Source organism: Aplysia californica, unplaced genomic scaffold (assembly GCF_000002075.1).
Source record: "Aplysia californica isolate F4 #8 unplaced genomic scaffold, AplCal3.0 scaffold00225, whole genome shotgun sequence".
In the NCBI taxonomy this organism is placed as follows: Eukaryota; Metazoa; Mollusca; class Gastropoda; order Aplysiida; family Aplysiidae; genus Aplysia; species Aplysia californica.
Genome location: NW_004797495.1, coordinates 855,344 through 876,865, shown reverse-complemented (window position 1 = coordinate 876,865; position 21,522 = coordinate 855,344). Strand labels below are relative to the sequence as shown.

At 39.0% G+C, this 21,522-nt stretch overlaps 1 protein-coding gene across 1 annotated transcript in view; it reads right to left on the bottom strand.

Annotated features, from left to right (window-relative positions):
- Nucleotides 1–21,522, bottom strand: part of LOC101857804 (cytoplasmic dynein 1 heavy chain 1) — a 98,216-nt gene that overhangs the window by 5,081 nt on the left and 71,613 nt on the right. Inside the window, exons 74-90 of the mRNA XM_013083341.2 lie at nucleotides 18,633–18,798; nucleotides 18,027–18,161; nucleotides 17,514–17,608; nucleotides 17,122–17,224; nucleotides 16,647–16,718; nucleotides 16,205–16,280; nucleotides 15,639–15,799; nucleotides 15,103–15,214; nucleotides 14,245–14,429; nucleotides 13,365–13,478; nucleotides 12,839–13,009; nucleotides 12,130–12,231; nucleotides 11,398–11,519; nucleotides 10,653–10,756; nucleotides 10,085–10,254; nucleotides 2,966–3,158; nucleotides 781–923 (exon numbers count right to left, since the gene is read on the bottom strand). Of these exons, the coding sequence (XP_012938795.1) occupies nucleotides 781–923; nucleotides 2,966–3,158; nucleotides 10,085–10,254; nucleotides 10,653–10,756; nucleotides 11,398–11,519; nucleotides 12,130–12,231; nucleotides 12,839–13,009; nucleotides 13,365–13,478; nucleotides 14,245–14,429; nucleotides 15,103–15,214; nucleotides 15,639–15,799; nucleotides 16,205–16,280; nucleotides 16,647–16,718; nucleotides 17,122–17,224; nucleotides 17,514–17,608; nucleotides 18,027–18,161; nucleotides 18,633–18,798 (2,224 nt within the window). The remainder of the gene's footprint in view (nucleotides 1–780; nucleotides 924–2,965; nucleotides 3,159–10,084; nucleotides 10,255–10,652; nucleotides 10,757–11,397; nucleotides 11,520–12,129; nucleotides 12,232–12,838; nucleotides 13,010–13,364; nucleotides 13,479–14,244; nucleotides 14,430–15,102; nucleotides 15,215–15,638; nucleotides 15,800–16,204; nucleotides 16,281–16,646; nucleotides 16,719–17,121; nucleotides 17,225–17,513; nucleotides 17,609–18,026; nucleotides 18,162–18,632; nucleotides 18,799–21,522) is intronic.

Below are 21,522 nucleotides of genomic sequence, written 5' to 3'. Positions count from 1 at the left end.
GGACAATAGATGTTTGATAAAAAAGAAGAAGCAAACCACACCAGAGCACCCGTCAACCACCCACTGATAGTCATGTGGTCATGTGGGGTGATTAATAAAAACAATAACAATAATAACAACAATGAACACACACACACACACACACACACACACACACACACACACACACACACACACACAGTGGCTTCAGTTTTGGGTCAAATTTAATTCTGAATTTCGCCTGAACAGCAGCCTGAAGGACCAACTCCTTTTTTTAAATCAAAGTTGAAGACAATGTTTTTCAGGAAAGTATAATATTTATAATGCTGGAACTTTATATCTAAAATATCCGTTAGATCTGTTTGTTTTGTAAGTGCCACCGAGCACTTTTTGTGGATTCTGGCACGTTATAAATTTATTTTTTATTATTGTTATTATTATTTTAGAACCAATATGGGATCCTCAACGTGCATAACTTCCACATAGGACCTCCATAATCTTTTTTTTTAACCTCATAAGAGAAGACTAGGAGCTCAATATTAGCCTATCCACCCCAATATCAAAGGATGTTGAAAGACATTGGGGGAGACAAAAAAAAAGCGAAAGAAACAATGCTGGTGGGGATCAAATGATGGATCCCGTTGACAGGCGAATACCATGTAATTGGACAAATTCCCACAAAAACTCTTAGGAAAACCACAGGCAAAGAAAGTAGAGCCCACTTTGAGATTAAAACTAGGCCAGTGGTACCGCAGGAAAGCAAGACCCCAAGTGAACTAGCACCATGATGCCCGCCCTTACCTTGAGTTCTCTAGCTCCACCCGACTGTGTGGCTTGAGAGATGGCCTGCAGCTGCTTGATCCTCATGCTGAAGTCTGTGATCCACTGGATGACCGTCAGGCCCGCCGGGACATTGTAGCGTCTCCAGGAGGAAGGAATAATTCCTGAGAGAGAGAGTTTAGTTTTACTAAGGTTTTACAACACTCGCAACTGCATACGGTCATATGAGCGCCAAGGGGAGGATGTCGACAGAGAAGTCCAAACGGGGAATCAGGTTTGTTTGTTTTAGTAGAGGTTTTACGGCGCTCGCAACTGCATAAGGTCATATGAGCGCCAGAAGATTAGAGGTGTTACAAGAGAGTAACAAACATAAAAAAGAAGAAGGGGAGATAAGGACGATAGATGTTTGATAGGAAACAAGAAGCAAACCACACCAGAGCACCCGCCAACCACCCACGAGGAATCAGGATTACTCTGCTCCTCTCTCTAGTCTTAACAGCACAAAGTCTGCTTCAACTATCGAGGCACCCCAGATATAGCAGTTCACAAGAGAGTGACAAACATACAAAAGAAGTAGAGGAAAAATGATGATAGTAAGGATGAGGGAAAAAAAAGCAGCAGTTGCCCCTATGTTGTTCCGGCACAGTACGAGCATGACATTGATAATTAAGCCCATTTACAGTTCTGCTGTGCATATGAACATGTTCATATCCCCCCTTTGGGAATGGCCTAAAGACACTTCAGTCAGTATCACTGCCCTGGTGGGGGACCTGAGAGAGAAAGAGAGAGAGAGTCCTTGAAGCTTCATGTTGGACATTGTTTACATCTACCAACTGCAAACAAATATTTTTCAGTTCTTTCAGTCTACATGACAAGATCGAGATCCTTCTGGGAACGAGATCTGAAGGCAGACCTCAGATATCTGGAGCATCACTGTAGATAGAAAAGATTGCCGAGAACAGAGACAGGTGGGGAGCCCTTCTTATCAGCCGGTACCCAATCCCACGAAGAAACAGGGAGATGGTGATGATGACAAGCTAAGATGTATTGAACTCCGCACGGGTTTGCCTTGTCAGGCAAAGTCAAAGCTGTCTGCTGCCTACATAATCTATACTGTAACAATGTAGTGTAAACTACAAACAATCAAATCTATCAGCAGCCACAATAAATACATTTGCTGTCTTTATACAACGATGAAAAGAATTCAGCCTAACAGCTTAGGATGCTTTAAAAGACATAATAATAGCAACAACAGAATACTCAATGTATTTTCTAAGAATTACAACAGCTGTTTTAGTGGTCAGTGCTGTTTGAGTCATGTGTGACATACGTGAATCTCTTGCAGGCAAAAATGATTTGTCACATTATAAGCCATACTGAGAACATATGAACGTAGTATGCAGAACAATCAAAGAAAAGGCCTAACTGAATATTTCAGTTAAATGCCTTCCATTAAACAATCCCCATTGAAATCAATACCATTATGTCACTTATCATTGCGAGATGACAAAAACAGACAAAAACAACATAACAGCACTAAGAAAGAAAAATGAGAAAGCAGAGAGCATCTACTAATAACTTGTATCATCAACACACTATTAATATCAGAATGGTGTATCCGATAAATGGCAAGGAAACACAACACCTCTGCTGTCAGGCACATATCTACACAAAAGGAGGATTAGAACAAGTTGTGAGAAATGGTTTTCCTCACGCTAATAGGCATTCCTATTTCAGGCCATAATTGCAAAACCTACAACAGGCATTATTCTTTAACTATTTCTCATTCATATTGAATGCTTCTGTGAGCCTTAGGGCTTTTGTGCCTTACAATAGTATTTCTACTTCTTGGAAATTTCTTTGAAATGGTCTCCATGTGAATGGAGGCTGTGGCAAGTAAAAACTGCTCTAAAGACACATTCTGAACAGTGAACATTAACTACCAGCTCATTACTTTTAAGCTAGTTTTACTTCCTTTTCAACAAGTCAGTTTGCTCCTTTAAATTAGAAAGGGTATCTGACTAAACATCAAAATCGCTTGGACCAGAGAGTCTTACCAACTTTTCATTTGACAAAAAAATAAATATCTAATCTGGAGGCCACAAACAGGTTTGAAAATGATATGGCCCACACTGAGGTCAACAATACCAGTAAGAGAACAAACAACATGCTCAGAGAAAGTGACGAGGGGACATCAGCAGCTCACCTTTCACCAGATCAGCCATCATGGAGCGGTGGTGGTTGGTGGGCTTCTTCTCCCCGTCGCACACTTTGATCATGTCCATCAGGTCACGGCGCACATCGGCCAGCAGCTTGGCTCCAGCATTGACCTCCCGCTCGAAGAAGCGGAACAACGGGTCCTTGATGTTCTCCACCGTTCTCTTCATACCACCCAGGGCCTGTCGTCACAGAACAAGCAAAAGTTAATAACAAAGGCTGACAACATGGGAATAGAAACTTTGTTTGCTGCAGGTAATGAGAGGTATGCCCAGTGAAAGCTGCTATTTAATCGCTTTGAAAAAGTAAGAAGCAGACAAACTTTCCTTGAGTTTGATTAAAACAAAAAGCACATTGGCGTGATAAGTCATTTAGATCTGGGGAAAATCAAGAGAGAAACAAGAAAAGGAAAGAAAAGAAAGTAAAGATTCAGTTTTAGTAAGAGCTTACTGAACTTGCAACACAAATGGGTCATACAAAAGCCAAAGATTAGAGGTGTAACTAGAGAGAAACAAAAACAAAGAAAAGAAGAAAAGATAAGGACAATAGATGTCTAAAAGAAAAGAAAGAGTTAACCACAACATGGCACCTACAAACCACCTGCAGAAAAGGAGTAACACCAACAATTAGTGCTACTAAATCACTGTTTTTAAAAAAATCACATTAAAAAAAACCCAACAAATGCCAGCAGCATTCGCCAACTACCTATTTGGAAAAATGAAAATCCATCATGCTGTGCGGCTGGACAACTGACTGAGAATCAGATATGACCAACAATCATTAGCCTTTTATAAATTGGTTGGGTTCTTTTGTCTCAAAAGCAATCAATTCAATATGTACTCTGTTGGCAGAAGGATGAAAAGTCTATTCAAACACAATCAGACATCACACAAGTTTTGAGAAGGTAAGTAGACAGAACAACAAATAATGTAATTGGGTACAAGCACAAAACATAAAACACAGAGTCATAACTGCTAAACATCTCTTTCATTACACAACGAAGCTTGGAGGAAAAATTACTTTCCTTCTTCCATTAATCTATTGACAAGAGCTACACATTGCTCTTTTATTAGTAACTAATCAAGAGCAGCTAGTCCATTTGAATCTCCCCTGTGTCAGTACTGGGGATTTTTATGACTTGACCACAACAGTGTGGTATCAATTTCCACCATTATCAGCTACAACAAATATTTACGCTGAGTTGATTATTCTCATATTATTCTGGTGAATTAAATACAGTGCTCTACAATATCTTAAATATTAAAAAAGAAAAGGGGTAGTAAGTATAAAACCATAAGTGTAACAAATTGATGGAGGTGGGAGGGGGGGAATCCTAATTTTATACTGCAAGGAAGCACATTAACACAAAGGTTTTGTAGCCTCAGAAAAACGAAGATCACAAACAAAAATACATGTAATAGACTGACAGGAAAGAATAAGAGCCTACCAGTTGTACACTCTGAAAAATAACATCAAAGATATGAACCATTCCAGTTTAATTATATCCATAAACCAGTCAGACTCTTACAGTGTGCAGCACAACCCTAGAGGAAGTGGAATTGCGTGGTATGACAAGTCCCAGCTGGACGTCTTAGTTTTAGTAAGAGTTTTACAGCACTTGCAACACAATAAAGTCACATAAGTGCCGAAGAATAAATGCGTTACAAAAGAGTAACATACACAAAAAAACGAGAGATATTTGTTTTAGTAAGAGTTTTAAGGCACTTGCAACACAATAAGGTCATATAAGTGCCGAAGAATAGACGTGTTACAAGAGAGTAACATACACAAAAACAAAGGAGAGATAAGGACGATAGACATTTGATAGGAAAGAAGGAGCAAACCATGCCAGAGCTCCCGCCAACCATCCACTGGATGTCTCAGACCGTACCACAGACGGCCTCACACACAACACAACAGGCAGAATCTTGACACTGAACAACAAACTAAAAGAAACTGAGCTCCAGCAACTTAAATGACACTGAGCAATGGATACATGACTATTTTTAAAAATACAAAAGGGTTGAAGCTTCTAGGGCAACAAAAGGTTTTTTTTTTTTAATGTTTTAATGAACCATTGACAGCATCAGACTTATTAAAGTAGAGCATCCTTATGTGCTGCTACTTACTGGAAGTGAACAGACCATAAAGAAAGGAGGGGGGGGGGGATGGTAGGGAATGACTCGGGAGGCACATCTATATAATTATCCACATGTAAAACAAGGAGTACAATTCAAGGTCAGACACCCCATTCCTCAGTTTAGCTTGTGCTTTGAGTAAAAAGAGCATCAACACAAGAATAGTCATTTAGTGCTGGGGACAAGCACGACCAACAGACAAAATCAGCAGAGGGAGACGAAGGAAGAAGGACCTTCCATCATCAGCCTGGAACCAACTACGACCCCATTCCTATCAATACATTGTACTTTTTTTTTTAACTTGTCAAAAAGCTCGGAAATTTTCTTCAAACTGCAGCCAATGTCTCAAACCTTAGCAACTGCAATAAAAGTTATCAGATAAAACAGCCAATATCAAGTCACACCACCAAATAAACCCTCACAGTAACCTTCACAATGCCCTCAGGATCCACCTTCATATACAACCTTCCTCTAATGTCTTAATCCTTTTCCTCATAAACTATATTCTGTTCTAAAACTGTTCCAACATTATTTGTAGCGACCAGGCTTTCAAATGAGAGCGTCACTTCATCATTTTCTTGAATAAAACATGGTAACTCTTGTCAAGCACAGGGCACCACTTGACAGATTTGCACAGAAGCGTACAGAAATTGTATAAAACTGTTTAAAGTTACTATTGCCATATTATTATACATTCATAACTTTGCATGCATATATGCACTCACAGCAGAAAGTCTTTGAAACTTGTCATATTTCTTTTGTTTACCAAGATAAGGACATTGTTTCAAGACACAACAACAAAAAAGGTAAGTCTATTAACTTGATGTACAAGGCAAAGTTCAGAGACGGACAAGTTCATCCAGAAGAAACCAATCCCTCGCCGATCTCTGGGAAATCTGGACACTCAATCTTTCAAAACTCTACAACTTGCGACCTCAGTGCTTTCTTGTCATTTCTCCATTTTCAATAACCGTGAAAACAGTTTGTTACAAAGAGTGAGCTTAAGAAGAAGTCAAATTTTCACAGTTAACAAGAAAAATGGAGATATGGCAAGAAAGCACTGAGGTCGCGAACTGTAGTGCAGAACCTGGCATGTGACATTGGGGGTGCCACGGATCAGGAGAAGCAGGATAGGAGCAGAAGTGGAAAAATCTAATCAGTCCTTTGTGTTTAGGACCTGGTAAAGGCATTGCAGTGAAGGGAATATGGATTGTGGTTGCAGTGACAATGGCGAACATCATGACAATGACAATGTTCTGAAGAAACCAAAAAAAAGCTGAGCTTTGGATAATTTTGCTAATTCCCACTAAACTACTAACGTCTCCATACCTTTTAAACTACACTGTACTTTAAAAAACAAACATTGATGACACCCTTCCTACAATGAGCTGTTTCTGATGAAGCACCAAAGACTAAATCGAACAGCCTATCAAGAGCTACATTTTAAATAATTCAAAACTGCTTTCATCACACAAGTATGAAATTAAGACCTAACTTCACTCAGTATTTGACAATGACTAGTATTGATATCTTATATAATAATTAGCCCTTTTCCTTGGCTCACACTGGGTCACATCCAACCCGCCTGGTGACTGTAAGAACGCCTTTGTTAGGTCTCTTTCCTTGATACATATACAGCACTGTCTTTAATTTTTTACCCTCAGTCGCTCCTGAACAAGTTTTCGATTTAAAAAAGTTAAGCCCATTTAAATAGGCAAAAAAAATTATTTATAATATTCAACTAAAATTTTACTTTAAACTCCTCCCTATTCTGCTGTTCCTACAATGATGACGATGAGCTAGATGCTGATGACCATGATGATGATGATGATGATGATGATGGTGAAGATGAGATGGCGATGATGCTGATTATGAGGATAATAATGATGACGACAATGACGATAATAATTATGAAGATGATGAAGCAGACGACAATAAAAAGGGGTAAAAAATGGTGTGAAAATGATTGTGCTAGTAGCAGAGGTATTGTAACATCAATAATCATGTTCACAATAACAACAGCAGACAACACCAAACAACAACAGTTGGTAAACAAAGGAGAGAAGGCAACGATGATTCTGATAGCAACAACAGATATTGTCAATGCAGACAATGTACTTCCTTTGAAGATCTTGGGGGAACTAAGTCAAAGATAGAAGAGCTCAACTCAAAAGTTTACGGAAGCTAAACTAAACAGGACCCTTGGGGAAACTTCTACAAATCCACTTCGACAGAAAACATAACAAAGTGCTTTTTAAGTACACTTTGATAAAACTCAAAAGGGTAGATGTACCAACATAGAAAGTAAAACATATATATGGGTGTTGTATTCTCACAAGGGACAAAATGAAAATACTGCCAAAAAAAGGGACATTTTCAGTCATACAGAAACTAAAATACATATTGCTAAAGCAAAACAAAAAAAACAAAAAAAAAAACAATAATAATTTAACACTAAGGGGAAAAATCTCAGCATTGGGAGAAGTTTGTGGGTGATTGTGACCAGCCTCATTGTGCTGAAAAAACTACATTACCTCAGTTACTGAACGCTGAAACACAAAATTGCCCATGCGAGCCAACGCTTATTAAAGATGCAAAACTTAAGCAACCAAATGTCATCTCTCTTTTTATCTCTGTGTCTGTCAAGTCTGTCTGTCTGCACTATTCTGCCTTACAAATTCTGGCACATTCTACCAGAGGTTTTGATACTAGATTTATAATTTAAGAAGTCATGATTATACAACTGTATGATTTCTCATAAGTAGGACCCAGTATGTCCTGTTCATGTGAAAGACTTTTAGCGTCAAGTATTCCTCTGTCCATTAAGGAGTTAAGCACACATCAAGTATGCGCTCACGAGTAAACCTGCTACAGATCTGTGTCTTGTCCAGGACAGGATCAGTACCCCATCTGCTTTTTCAAAGAAAGGTGACCATCTTTGACGATAGCTAAACCATCCTGTCCATTTTTTGCATTAAATGATCATTTTTGTTCATGACAGCGATAATTTCAAACTAGTTGAGTAATGCCTCTGTCTCAAAGACAAGACACCCTATAAGCAGACTTAAAATTAAGGAAGCAAAATGTTACTCCTTTTATGATCTTTGTGTCCGTCCGATTAATTTTCCTATACAAAAATTTAGCAAAATGTTATTCCATTTATGGTCTTTGTGTAAGTCTGATTAGTTTTCCTATACAAAATTCAGGTCCATTCTAAAGCCCTGTCTCCCGATGTTCTGTTGCTGAATATTGTAATCTTCACCAAATTCATCTCTTTGTTGCTTTCTTCATTTTGTTTCAAAATGTATTTCATTCTTTCCATGCTACAGGCAGTTTATGCAAATCAATACATCATGCGATAAAGACTCATATCAAGACTGGTTACGATGAAATCTCTTGAACACTCTAGGTAAATAGAAATCATGTATCATGCACATTCATATAAGGTCACAGCTGTCGCAAACTACAACGTGAAAATATAGTCTATAAATACACATCAAACTCTTCAAAAGAGCTTTGTTACAACAATACGAAGGTGAGTTCGATTTTTATATATCAAAGTATGAATAGAATGGTACATTCACGAGATCCTCAATACTTTTCTTAACGAATTTTGCCTCTTGCCGAGATCAATGAGAAAGTTCCTCTACACAATAAGTAATCAGGAATTCACAAATGGCCATACTAAAAAAATGTTAAAAACTCTGGTGTAGGATGAAAATAAATTTGCATGCTACTTTGGCTGGGGTTATTTTTGTTCACTTTAATTAATAGTGACTTTACTAAAAAAAATTAATAGCCTCTTGAGTCCAAGACAGTGCCAAAATGTCAACTAGTTGATCTCTTCAAAGCAGTGCTGCTAAGATAACCTTGCATAGAGTACATGACATCACTAATACTAACAAGCAATACAAAGGGTAATTGTAATTCGATAAATATTCTGGAATCAAAATATTCTGACAAACACAGAACCACTGTATACTAAAGAATTAGATATTGGGACTATTGACTATTGGAATTTCTATGCTGGGTACATTGAAATACACACAACACTCAAAACACATTCTCAGGGAAAACAGACAAGGAGACAGATATTGCATGAACAGGAATCGCATTGATTTTTTTATAAAAGTGCGTAAATTACTGTGATTAAAGTAAAAGAAGTCGTAGACGTATAACTTTACAAAGAATACTGACAATGGAAGGTTAGGTTTTTGATTTAGTATGAGTTTTACGGCGCTCGCAGCTACATAACAGAGGAAGGAGACAAACAGGATCGGAGTCATAGACCAGGCCATTTGTCCACTCACAAACAATAGCCTCCTGAGATACTATAGAAAGTGATACAGGTCATCAGTAGCAGGTTGTGTGGCTGATGTACCATAGTAACATCTAAACTCATGACTAACAGATTACTTCTGGAGGCATGCGAGTCTCAATTGTTGTACTCATTTCTTGCTAACGTCCTAAATTATACCCTTATGTTCTGGTTGGTGTCACTTAAAACCACATTCTCATGACAATTACCATTAAGACCTTGGAAAAACAGCAAGATGCACAAGACAGAAGCAATAGAAATAATATAGTACATTTAGGACATTCAGTAGAGTAGAATCAACTAATGACACCCTCCAGCTATCAGCATTATCAGATCCCTCTCGTCCTTGATTATTTGAAAAAAGAGAAGCACACTGACAAAATTACTGTCATCTGATGCTAAAAAAAGACAAGACTGACAGATAGAAAAAAAAAAATTAAGAAGAAAAACCTACTAATAAAGCCTGCCGCTCGATCTTGTCTACCATAAGTGCAATCTCAAAACTATAAAGAAATCACATGCTTACACACAATCAAACAATATTCAGTGATAAGTGATAAAAACAGTCACTACAATTGAGAGGAGAACACAGGGCATAAACCCATGAGGAAGAGCATGTGATATCGCATGCAGACAGGCACAAGTGTCTCACCTTGGGCACCAGCTGCAGCCAAGCAGTGACGGAAGTGTGCAGGGTCCTCATCCACGCGGGACGTCCATCCGCCAGGCGTTTCTCGTGCTCCTCGGGCGTGCCGCCATGGCTGGACACCTCAGAGTCCTCCAGCAGCTGCATGCGCAGCAGGTTAGCGATCATGCTGCTCCCTGAGGGAGACAAGTGAACACAGGTCAGGGGTCATGAACACTTCAGAGTAACAGAAGACTGTTTAATCTATTTACGTCTACAGTACATCATTAATACAGCAAACTGTGAAACAAACCCCCCCCCCCCCCCCCCCCCCCAAAAAAGGTAATTAAAAAACCCAGAGAAGTTGGACAATTCCTTCTTCTTTTGCTGACTTAACAACAATTGGTTGGAGTAACAAAAACCACATTGACAAAACAGATTTTTAGAGCTGGAAAAAAACCCATACATTTAGACAAGACACAAAAGACGAACTCCCCCACAAAAAAAAACAACAAAAGAACAAAAACAAATAAAAATCCTCCTTCCAATATTTTTTTTTCAAAAACCTTATTTCTGAGGCTCAGCACAAACATACCTTGTGTTGTAAGGAGCACTTTCTCGGCATTGTTGGGAAGACCAAGCCATGACGGGGTCTGAGATCCCTCCATGTTCTCCACAAACTGGACAAACTGCTCACGCCTGAAACAAAAAACAAAACAAAATCACTCGATTTTAATAAGACGATATTTTGATATTAGTTTAACATTAGTAAAAACATGTTATTGCTTAGGAGTAAACAGAAGCACATCGATACATTTACGGCCTATGAGTATTAAGGAAACACAAGAAAGACAGACAGACAGACACAAAAGAGGGAAAGTAAAGTAGGACCTACAAGGGGCAAGGAATTTATCTCTTTGAGACTTCTTAAAATATCTGTTCATGTAAGTCAAATGCAACAGCCAGCTTTTCACTGGCACTCAAAGTCAACAACATGGGCCACTAAATTAGAAAAAGAAAAAGTACGATGACTTAATCCAACCAACAAACACAAAATGGAAGGTATCGATCACATGCTCTGCTAGAGCAGAAAGCTTTCACAAAAGAAGCCCATGTCACAGCAACAACAAGCAGCAGCTAGTTTGCGACATTGTTCTATTATGTATGATACTGAATAGTATGTGACATTAATATGTACAATATTGTGTAGTATGTAACATTGAAGAATTATTGTACTTATGTTTATACTAGCAATTATGAACAAAATTTCCAAACAAGATCAACAAAAGTGTTATTGTATTTCATTTATAAAAAATCTATTTATTTATCTATCTACAAACCTGACTCCATCTGGCATTGTGATGTGTTTGCCTTTGATGCCATCAATGTCCTGCACCAGAGGGAAGTCTCCCTCAAAGCTCTTGGGGGTGAACAACTTGTTCACAAATGAGGTCAGTAGGCGCTAAATACATTCGAAGGAAGGAAAAAATAAGACGTTGGTTAGCATCAATTTATATTTTTAGGTTTAAACATTGGTCATGCTTTCACCAGAATTTTGATTTATAGAAGTTACATTCACAGCTTTATTCTAATGCAATATACTAGGCAGCCCGGCTGCTTAAAGTCAAGAAAAGCAGCGATACAGCCTTGTGAAAGGTATTTTGTTTTCATTTTAAATTGTTAGAACATGGCTACCCCGTCTTAAAAATGTTTGTTCTTAAGGATCAGATTTCATCTTGGTTATGATTAGCATACCTTCTCTTTTTAAAATTCCATGCAATTATGAGAAGAAGCAAGACATATTTTAAAGTCTTCAGCAGGAATCAGTGTCATGGAACCATGAAAACCACTAGAAGAAATTTTGAAACACATCCACACAATAAAGGTCATTTGAGGCTGAAAAAAAGCAAGTTATAGAGAATCAACAGAGAAACAAATTAAGGGAGTAGAATCTACCAGTGGCAGCCTCCAATTACCTGCTGTAATGATATTATGAGAGGAAACCATCTAATCAGTTCTGCAGTTTCTTAAAAACAACACCACTGGATATTTCATCATACAGACCAACAAACCTGATCAAAGTCGTTGTCAATCTTGCCACCATAGATGCACTGGGCCAGAAGGGTTCTGATGGCATCCCATGGTACTTTCTCAGGTGGAAGATTTGTGCGGCCCTGATTGAGAAAAAAAAAGTCAGTAAGTTAAATAATGGCAGCGGCGAGGAGGGGGGGGGGGGGTAAACTACCTTTACAATTGCAGCAGTCCAAGGAAAAGATACACTCAACAAATTAATAAAAAATAAAATATTCAACAAGCACTTCTTTCAAAAAGAGCTAGACTGGAAGAACATAGTCATTTAGGATTCACTACTCACTCCCCTGTCTTTATATTCCCAAACATATTTTCCATTGAAATGTTGCATGAATAGCCAGAAGAACAAACCTTTCTAGTTGCAGAGGTGTCAGAGATAAAGAATTTACCTATTTACAATTAGGATTCCACAGTTGTGATAACATGCTAAACATACTCTGCACAGGCAGTCTAGTCCTTAACACCTTCAGCCCTGGTTTCCCTGACCCTACAGATCCAGTCCACCTCGGCTTCCTCCAGTTTATCGAATCCTAGAATTTTACCACAGTACAATGAAGTGATCTGCTTTCCAAAATGAAGAAACGTAACAGTAACCCATACACTCAACAGTGCACTCAATCCATAAATTATATCATTTATAATAGAAGCTATAATAGTTACCATGGCAACAGAGTAGATTATAATAGTTACCATGGCAACAGAGTCGATCCATACATCCAGCATATCACAGGCCACGCGGAGGTCAGACTCTGTGAACTCGTACTTCTTGGCCCAGCCCAGGGGTGTGTAGCGCATGCGCTCTTGGAGAATGGCATGGAGCCAGGCCAGGAGGAAGTACAAACGGGCTCGCTCATTTGGTGCCTGCATGAGGACAGATGGCAAAACATTAGATTCGGGAAATCTGAACAGAGGAGGCAATATGGCAAAAAAGTTCAGACATCAGGCATTAAATTGCTGTGTTAGTGAAGATTTCTTTATTATCAGCTGGAACTGTCACTAAATTTCATGTGATATCTGAAGAAAAAAAAATGTAATCAACACATTCTAAAAATAAAGACCACGAGTAGGTTTCTCCATACACTTAATGGAATAATTCACTTCATTGTCTATCACAAAAGCAATGTACAAAAAGCAATATGAATAACAATAACAAATAACCTGTAAGCTGTAAGAAAAAACCAATAGTGCTGGACCAGGAGAAAACGTATCTGAATACCTTGCACATGCGAGCGGAGGGAACGGTGCTGAATGTTCTCATCAGGTTGGCTGGCACACCCGGAGGGGGCTCGAACACAAACACTCTGCCAGCCCTAAGCAGATTGGTAGGCAGCTGTGGAAAAAGAAACAAAATAAACAGTTATACATAAAGCGTCTAAAACATCGAAATATTACCAAAATTTGACTTTTTGCCTTCAAATTGTTGTCCCCCCTCAATAGTAACTACTAAGTTATTGCAATAATACGTAATATATCAGACCAAGAAAAAAAGCACCATCGAAAGTTGGTATGCTGTATATAATTTTGTACAAATATGGTGTGCCCTCTTAGCCAATTGACTTTATAAAACCCTCGATGGTAAACAGATCTCATATCGTTGCTGTCACAAGAAAAAAATTAGCGACCTCATTTGACCCTGATTTAAAGGGTGAGTACAAAATTACTGGACTTGCTGACTTTCCTTCATCTGCAGCAATTTTCATCATGAAGTAAGCTGCAGTAAGAGATTTAAAGCTAAGCCTGCTAGAAATATGTATAAAAGAGAACTAAATTTTTATGCTCCCAAAGAGGCAATTCTTTTCACAAGTTCAAGTGAGAGAGTCTATTTCCAATTCAACTTTTATTTGAGAAAAAAACGATGACAAACCGTTTTGTCAATGCCAGTGACAATGTTTGTAAAAATGTTTGCCAATTTTCAAGAACACTTTTTTTAAAAGTTAATCATCTTGAAGTGTACTATTTTTGGCTTACTTACAAAAACAGCTAAAACATCTCATTATTTATCATGGTGATGATATAATTCTACTAATGCCAACCCATAAATAAATATATAAAACTGAAGCACTGAGCACTCAGAACACCACACTGCGAGTTCTCACCTTGGGGTTGATCTCCATGGTGAGGAAGAGCCTGAAGCTGGGGTGCACCTGCAAGCTGTGAAGTTTTTTCTCCAGCTGCACCAGCCACTGAGGAGCCAGGTGAACGTTCTTCAGGATCACCCAGCGTCCGGACTTGCTGGAGGAGTTGATCGCCTTGTCTGCTTGTGTGAAACCTTCAGCAGAGCCTGTGGGGGAGAAAAAATATATGATTCCTCAGAGTAGCAAATCACAAATTCGATGCCTTCTTGCTTTAGGGTGTGAGGAAAAGGAAAATGCATTGACACAATGTAGTTATTTGATGCGAAGAAAATTTAAGTGTCAGAAAAAAAGCATTTGAATGTAAGGAAAAAAGACCTACTTCTTACTATGAAACTCCTCCTTCCTGATATCAAGGAAATTTCAGCTTTACTTACAAGAATGGAAAAACACAAAACAGCAAAAGCCACAACATTTAATAAACAATTTACTTCTCATGACAAAACAGCTTTCATTTGCATTAACTCATCTTTCCTACTGAAGAGCACAAAGAAAAAGAAAATTATTCATGGTATATTCTCCTAAAATTACATATAAGTCCACTGTCTCATCGAGCATCCATTTGAACATTTCTCAACATTTGAGTCTATAACTGTAAAAAAGTTGTCAATATACTGGGTCTGGTGAGGAAAGCATTTTTTATATTTTTAAATTTTAACCCTTTTAACCCTGGCCCCTAGAGTTCAGAGGATCCTGAGCTCCTTCCAGCGACTGCGGGTTTACCCAACTTCCGAGGGAGAGAATCAGAACATTTGGGTTAAACTTTTAAACTTCAGCATTGATGGTATTGACATGAGTCAAGTGTGTTGCTCTTCAACTTACCAATGGCAATGGATGTGATGGACTTGTTGAGCTCAGCAGCCAAATCATCAACTCTTGAGCTAGCATCATAACCAGTCACAGAGCACATCAGAACTGGTGTGGCTCCCTTGATCTGGAAAAATTAGTTAGAAATAGGCATATGACTACGTGATTGGACCTAAGCAAAAACCATTCAGATATAAATGATATCAACGAAAGCAAAGTTTTGGTACCATAAAATGTTACCTTCTTGATTACATCTAAATAAAAACTTGTTAAAATTTGAAAATGAAGTAAACGCTACAACAACAATGAGAGATCAAAACTAAAACTAAACTTCAGATAAGAAAGATGCATCAATAGTTCCAACTGGTAAAATGCTAGATAATCACTTTGCTTCCTAAGGATGCACTGGACAGATCTCTGGTGAGGAATATTGCTTATCTGTTTCACCAAGTCACTAATACCAAGCACATTATATACTGACAACTCATCGTACTATCATTTAAACAACTATGACAGTTACATGTTATTTCTCTCTCATATTCAGTACTTACCTCATTTTCACAGATGGCAGCCAGGTCCATTTCCTTGGCAGAGACGTGCACAAATTCTGTGCCCAGAACTTTCTCGACAAAAATCCTGGCCATGGCTGTCAGTCTGTCCGGTCGCAGCGCGTGGATCACCAAGAGCCCATTCACAGCCTTTCCAACATCAGCTACAGAGCAAAAGTACCCACATCAAAATTTGTTTGACTTTACTTACAGTATAATAGTACAAAATCAAGTTTTTAATACTAAATGAACTCTTTAGAAAATATCTGAGAATTCTACAAAATTATATCGAGGGCGCCAAATTGAGCAATAAATAAGTCCAGAATTACAAATAAAGAGACTGAGGAACTGTGAAAAGAAAACAACAACTAATTACTTTCCAAGCTTTTTAGTTTTAGTAAAAATTTTACAGCACTTGCAACACAAATCAATCATATAAAGTGCTAAAGATTAGAGGTGTTACTAGAGAGTAACACACAAAGAAAATGCCAACCATCCACTCTTTTTAAGCTTTCTTGGGTCACGTCCGCCATGATTTAAAATAAAAAGTTCCAAGCAACAATACGCACTGATGGACTTGTCTTCCACCCACATCTTGGGGATCTCCAGTTCTGGATTGGCACACTCAAGCCAAGAGCTGAATTCCTGAAACAGAAAGAGAAGGAACCCACAATTGTTTATAGAGACTACACACAACGCAGCGAAAGTAGAAAAAAAACAAAAGCTAGGAAAATAGATTTGTAAACATGTCTTACTCAGAAGATAGCAGGTAATAGTTCATTTCTTTTATTATTATGGGTCAACAGGTTATCAATTTTCAAAATTAAATGGGATAGTTTTTTCTCCAAATCTCCAGACTTCAAATTCTAAGGCCCATAAATTAAAGTTAAGAACACTGTTGTTATTTTCAGACCTCATATCTTCCAACACATTGCACATAGAAATGACAAGTCATGACAAGACAGTGATAATGAATAATGTACAACCGTACTCAAACTCAGAAACACTTACAGCATTTCCAGTGACTTCACTCATGATGTTCCTGAAGGAAGACAGTTTGCTGAGGCGAACCAGAGCAGAGTGCTGGAAAAAGGAAGGAAAAAAAATGAGTTTCAGAATTTGAACAGAGAGAAAAATCAAACGATACTAGCATTCAACTTAACTATTACTTAAATTTTATTTTCAAACAAAAAGAAAAAATACAAGCAAATACAAAAGGGACAGCCAGTCAGAAAATAAACATATTTATAAGTTATACTATTTAACTCTCCTGATAATGGCATTAACATGACAGCTCATTATTATCTGAAATGAGATTGCGGTTATCAAAATAAATTCAAATTTTCTGAAGTTGTCCTCCGTTGATGATATATTCTGAATTTTGCTAGAATTTATTTGTTAAGCATTCTGCACACAAAATGTCATCGCATCTCAAACAAGGGTATTTTACAAATGTATCTTTGAGTGAGCGCTGCTGATATATTACCTGCTGGGTGCTGAGGCCAGGCAGAGTAGAGGTGGGTTTGTCAGCGAGCAAGCCCTCCTGGCTCCTCATGAAGTGGTCAAACTCTGTCTCATAAGAGCTTTCTCTGAAAAAATCAATACCAGGCACATATGAAAATATCTGGTGCTAATGCCTGTACTTTTCTGCTTTCCACTTATTTTGTACTACATACGGGGATATTACTTTATGGCAAGTCTCGCAAACTAACAGTCACATTTCTTCAGAAATAGAAGCATTGAAAAATATAGAGAGAGTGACCACAGGACCCACCACTGACCTCTGAAAGGCATGACCAATAGTGCAAAAAAATGCTTCAAAATATGTGTAGATCAGAAAACATAAGGTGTGGAAGTTCCATGAAGGTAAAAGCTTACCCTGCCATTCCCTGCAGATGAATCCTGCACAGCTGTATGGCAAACGTGATTCTGTCCTGGTGAAGCATTCCTCTACCAACCCGACTGTAGGCTTCCTGGAGACAGGCAATAAGTTTCCTGGTCACAACTCAGCGTAGCTCATTCAGTAATGCATAAACTCAATAGCTTACATTTCAAAAGATATGAAACACAAACATTTCTTGGAATACTGGTAGACCACACATTTCACTATACCTAATTCCACAATCCATACATTCAACTTATCTATTCACCAATAGCTACTTTATCGGGGGGGGGGATCTGAAACACAAAGATTTTCTGAAATGCTGAGACACAGGCGATAAGTTTCCTAGTCACAATTCGGCCTAGTTCATTTGTTAATCCATACACTCAATCTATCTATTCATCAATAACCAACATATCAGGAGGGTGGGGGGGGGATCTGAAACAACAAATATTTCCTAGAACACTGAAGATCTAATGGTGACAGCCCTATAGCCTTGCTTTCCTCACCATAAAGAGGTCAGTAGTGATCCTGGAGAGGCGAGCTGTGTGGTCCTTGAGACCCGTCAGATGCTGGTTGTTGCTAGTGGAGGCATGGAAAATCTCTAGGAAGAACTGCAGGGAGTACTGGTACAGGAAGTGCACCTGCAAGAACATAAACATAATGCAACAACTGATAAGTTTTAAAAATAATAACACTGATGTGGGATACATAAGGAGAACATTCCATTCTCTGAATGGTAATTCCGTTGATAGGGACATTTCAAATCATACAATCACAGAATTGATTTAGTCCTAAAACATTTCATATCACACAACCACAGAATTGGGGGGGGGCGCAGGGCGCGCACACATGCAAAATAAAAAGATATTTCATATCACACTATCTTACAACCCAAAAATTGGGTTGATTGGGACATTTCAAATCACACAACCACAGAATTGAGGGGCCGCTCGCAAGACATTTCAGATCACACTATCAAACAACCACAAAATTGGGTTGACTGGTACATTTCAAATCACACAACCATAGAGCTGGGTTGATTGGAGCCTAAAACATTTAAAATCCCACAAGCAGATATGAGCACTGGGTGGCGGTGGCGCTGGGCCTCTCACCTGTTGCAGAGCCTCCAGGGTGAAGTAGATGCTGGAGCAGCTCATGGCCAGCGGCTCGTACTGCTGGGACACGGTGTTCACCTCGGCCATCACCACATCCGTCTCCTCCACCTTCTTGGCTACCTCCGCAGCCTCCAACTTCAGGGTCTCCAAGTGACTCAGGATGCTGTGTGGTAACAATTAAAATTAAGAATTGCTTTTTAGTTAAGTTTTAGTAAAAGTTTTACGGCATTTGCAACACAATACGGTCACATACATGCTGAAGATTAGAGGTGTTACAAGAGAGTAAAAAATACACAAAAGAAGGAGGGGAGATAAAGACGATAAATCTATGATACAGTGCTTCCACCAGCTGAAGCTGAAAAGTAAGGAAAATTCTGCAGGGGGTCTGGGGGCCGCAGAGGCCCCCAGCAGGGTCCAGGGACAGCGTCCCGGGTGGGGGTTCAGGGGGCGAAGCCCCCGAAGAAATTGAAATTTAGTGCTTTTTGAGGGTTGAAAATGGCATTTGGGAGCCTGTTTGAAGATATTGCCTACAGCCCATAATATTTATTTTTTCACCAACATTTTGTTTTGTTTGACTTCATCGCCAGCATTTCTTTCCAATGCTGGAAATGTTTAAAAGCAGGTTCCCTTTCATTGCTACTATAATTCAATTAATTTGTAGTCGCACCATTGACAGCAGGCAAACCTGGGAATAATGAATAGATCTAGATGTACCTTCAAAATACGGTTGCGCAGCGTATACCCACATTTTTTCTAAATTTTCATGTCTGAAAGTCGCCTGTCACAACCTCGGAACACCACTTCGAAATATTCTTGATTTTATACGTGGTGCTCACTATGGACGGGATCGGCCGATCGCCCGACTCGATCGCCTAAAAAACAAACGTGTTTGTTTTCAGTTTCAAAGCAAACACGGTTGTTCGACCGAGTCGGGCAATCAGCGCAATCGGCCGATCCCATCCATAGTGGGCACGACCGTATCAGCATATATTTCTTTCATCGCGGCCCTTATATTGCGTTCACGTGCCGTAGAATCTTCTAGCTAAAATATGCTAAAAAAGTTTCTTTCCGACAGTAATTTTCTGTCTAAGATCAAAATCAGTCTTGATCAACGCGCAGATTTTCCAGCCGCGGCAACAATCCGAAGATAGACAGAAGGAATGAGGGAATGATAGAAAGGAGGAAGTTGGCACAAAAGGTTCGCCAGATTTTGATCCATCTGCAGGTAAAAAATGTACTGCCGACCAGACCAAAACGCAATGAACGCATGGGACTGGGACATAGCGGTATAATGTCCGATTGCAGGAAATGCGCAATTTGGCAGGTTTCTATAACGTTAACTTGTTGCCGAGAGAATTACCGTAAATATCCGTACCTTATACAAGACGATACGGAGGCGAGTACGGAATTTCGGCAGTCCTGCACGGTCGCAGTTTTTTTTTTTTATGGAGGGAGTAGATAATGATGGAGGGACAAGTACGGAACTGGCAGAAAGTACGGATTTCCGTAAAAATACGGAAGAGTGGAAGCACTGAAGGAAAGAAGAAGCAAGACGCAAACCACACCAGGGCACCCGCCAACCGCCCACAAAAATTGTTTACATATATATATATATTGTCAAATATATCGTCAGAGTCATTTTACAAACTCTTCAGTCCTTATTTGAAAACCTAATGAACGTTAGAGAAAAAGAGAGAACCCAAATCCGAACCATCATGTGAGGACTCGTTATTTCTTTCTTTAGTTTAAACTAGGAGATAAACCTAAAACATAACAAAACTATATTGTAACATGTCCCTTGATGTTTTTGACGAAATCATGGCTTAATCTAAAAATCCCCAGAAATGGATTTGAGCAATCTTGAATGACACTGATGATATGCTTATTTTCTCATGGTACCTTTATGACAAATCACATTAGCATGATACGCTACTTCCACACAGTATGGATGCAAATGTATGACTGTCTGATTAGGAAAACACATTGGTTTTTCTTCCAGTACTTATGCATATCATATTCATGATCATATTATTAAAAATGTATTTTCTACTTGTGCAGGCTTAAACAAAGATTTGAAAAATTTGAAAAATTATGTCATAATTCTGGCTGTCCTCATTTGTTTGGGTATGAAAAAGAGGAATCAAACAGCAACGGTCATTTAGTATGGAGAAAAAGCAAGACCAGTGGATAGAAACAACAGAATGAGATATAAGAAACGAAACCTTCCAGTAGCACCTCCGATCACAAGTGCAACACAAACAAAGAAATCGTACTAAAACCAAAGAAAAACAGCCTAACCTTTTGCCACTCGTAGTGGCCGATGTGCGCCGTCATCGCTAACCCCCGTAGTGGCCGATGTGCGCCGTCATCGCTAACCCCCGTAGTGGCCGATGTGCGCCATCATCGCTAACCCCCGTAGTGGCCGATGTGCGCGGACACAACCACTCAATTCACTTGTTTCACCCGTCTGCACTACTTTCGTTTCTACGTTATCTCGCTTTCTGCGAGGTCGCACGAGATTGCCGAGCTTATAGTGAGAATCTAGAGTGGTTGCCCTTTACTGTCATGTTTATTTGGTGAAAATCGATTGAAGCACGCGAGAGCGGCATTTTTTTTATTTCATGCTTTTTAGAGACCAAAGTCTAACTTCGTGGATGAAATTTTGCGTCGCTACAGGCACTCTATATGATGGAGACACTTATAATTGGGATTTGAGTGCCGATATCGTCGACCAAGGGGCTAGATCTAGTGCTAGTAGTACAAGTAGTCACTCAGTCGTGAGAGAGAGAACGAGAACTATAGTAGGAGAGCGAACACGATGTCACAAGTCTAGATCTAGGCTCTAGGGGAGGGGAACAACTATGATAGTGATGTTGATGGTGAGACC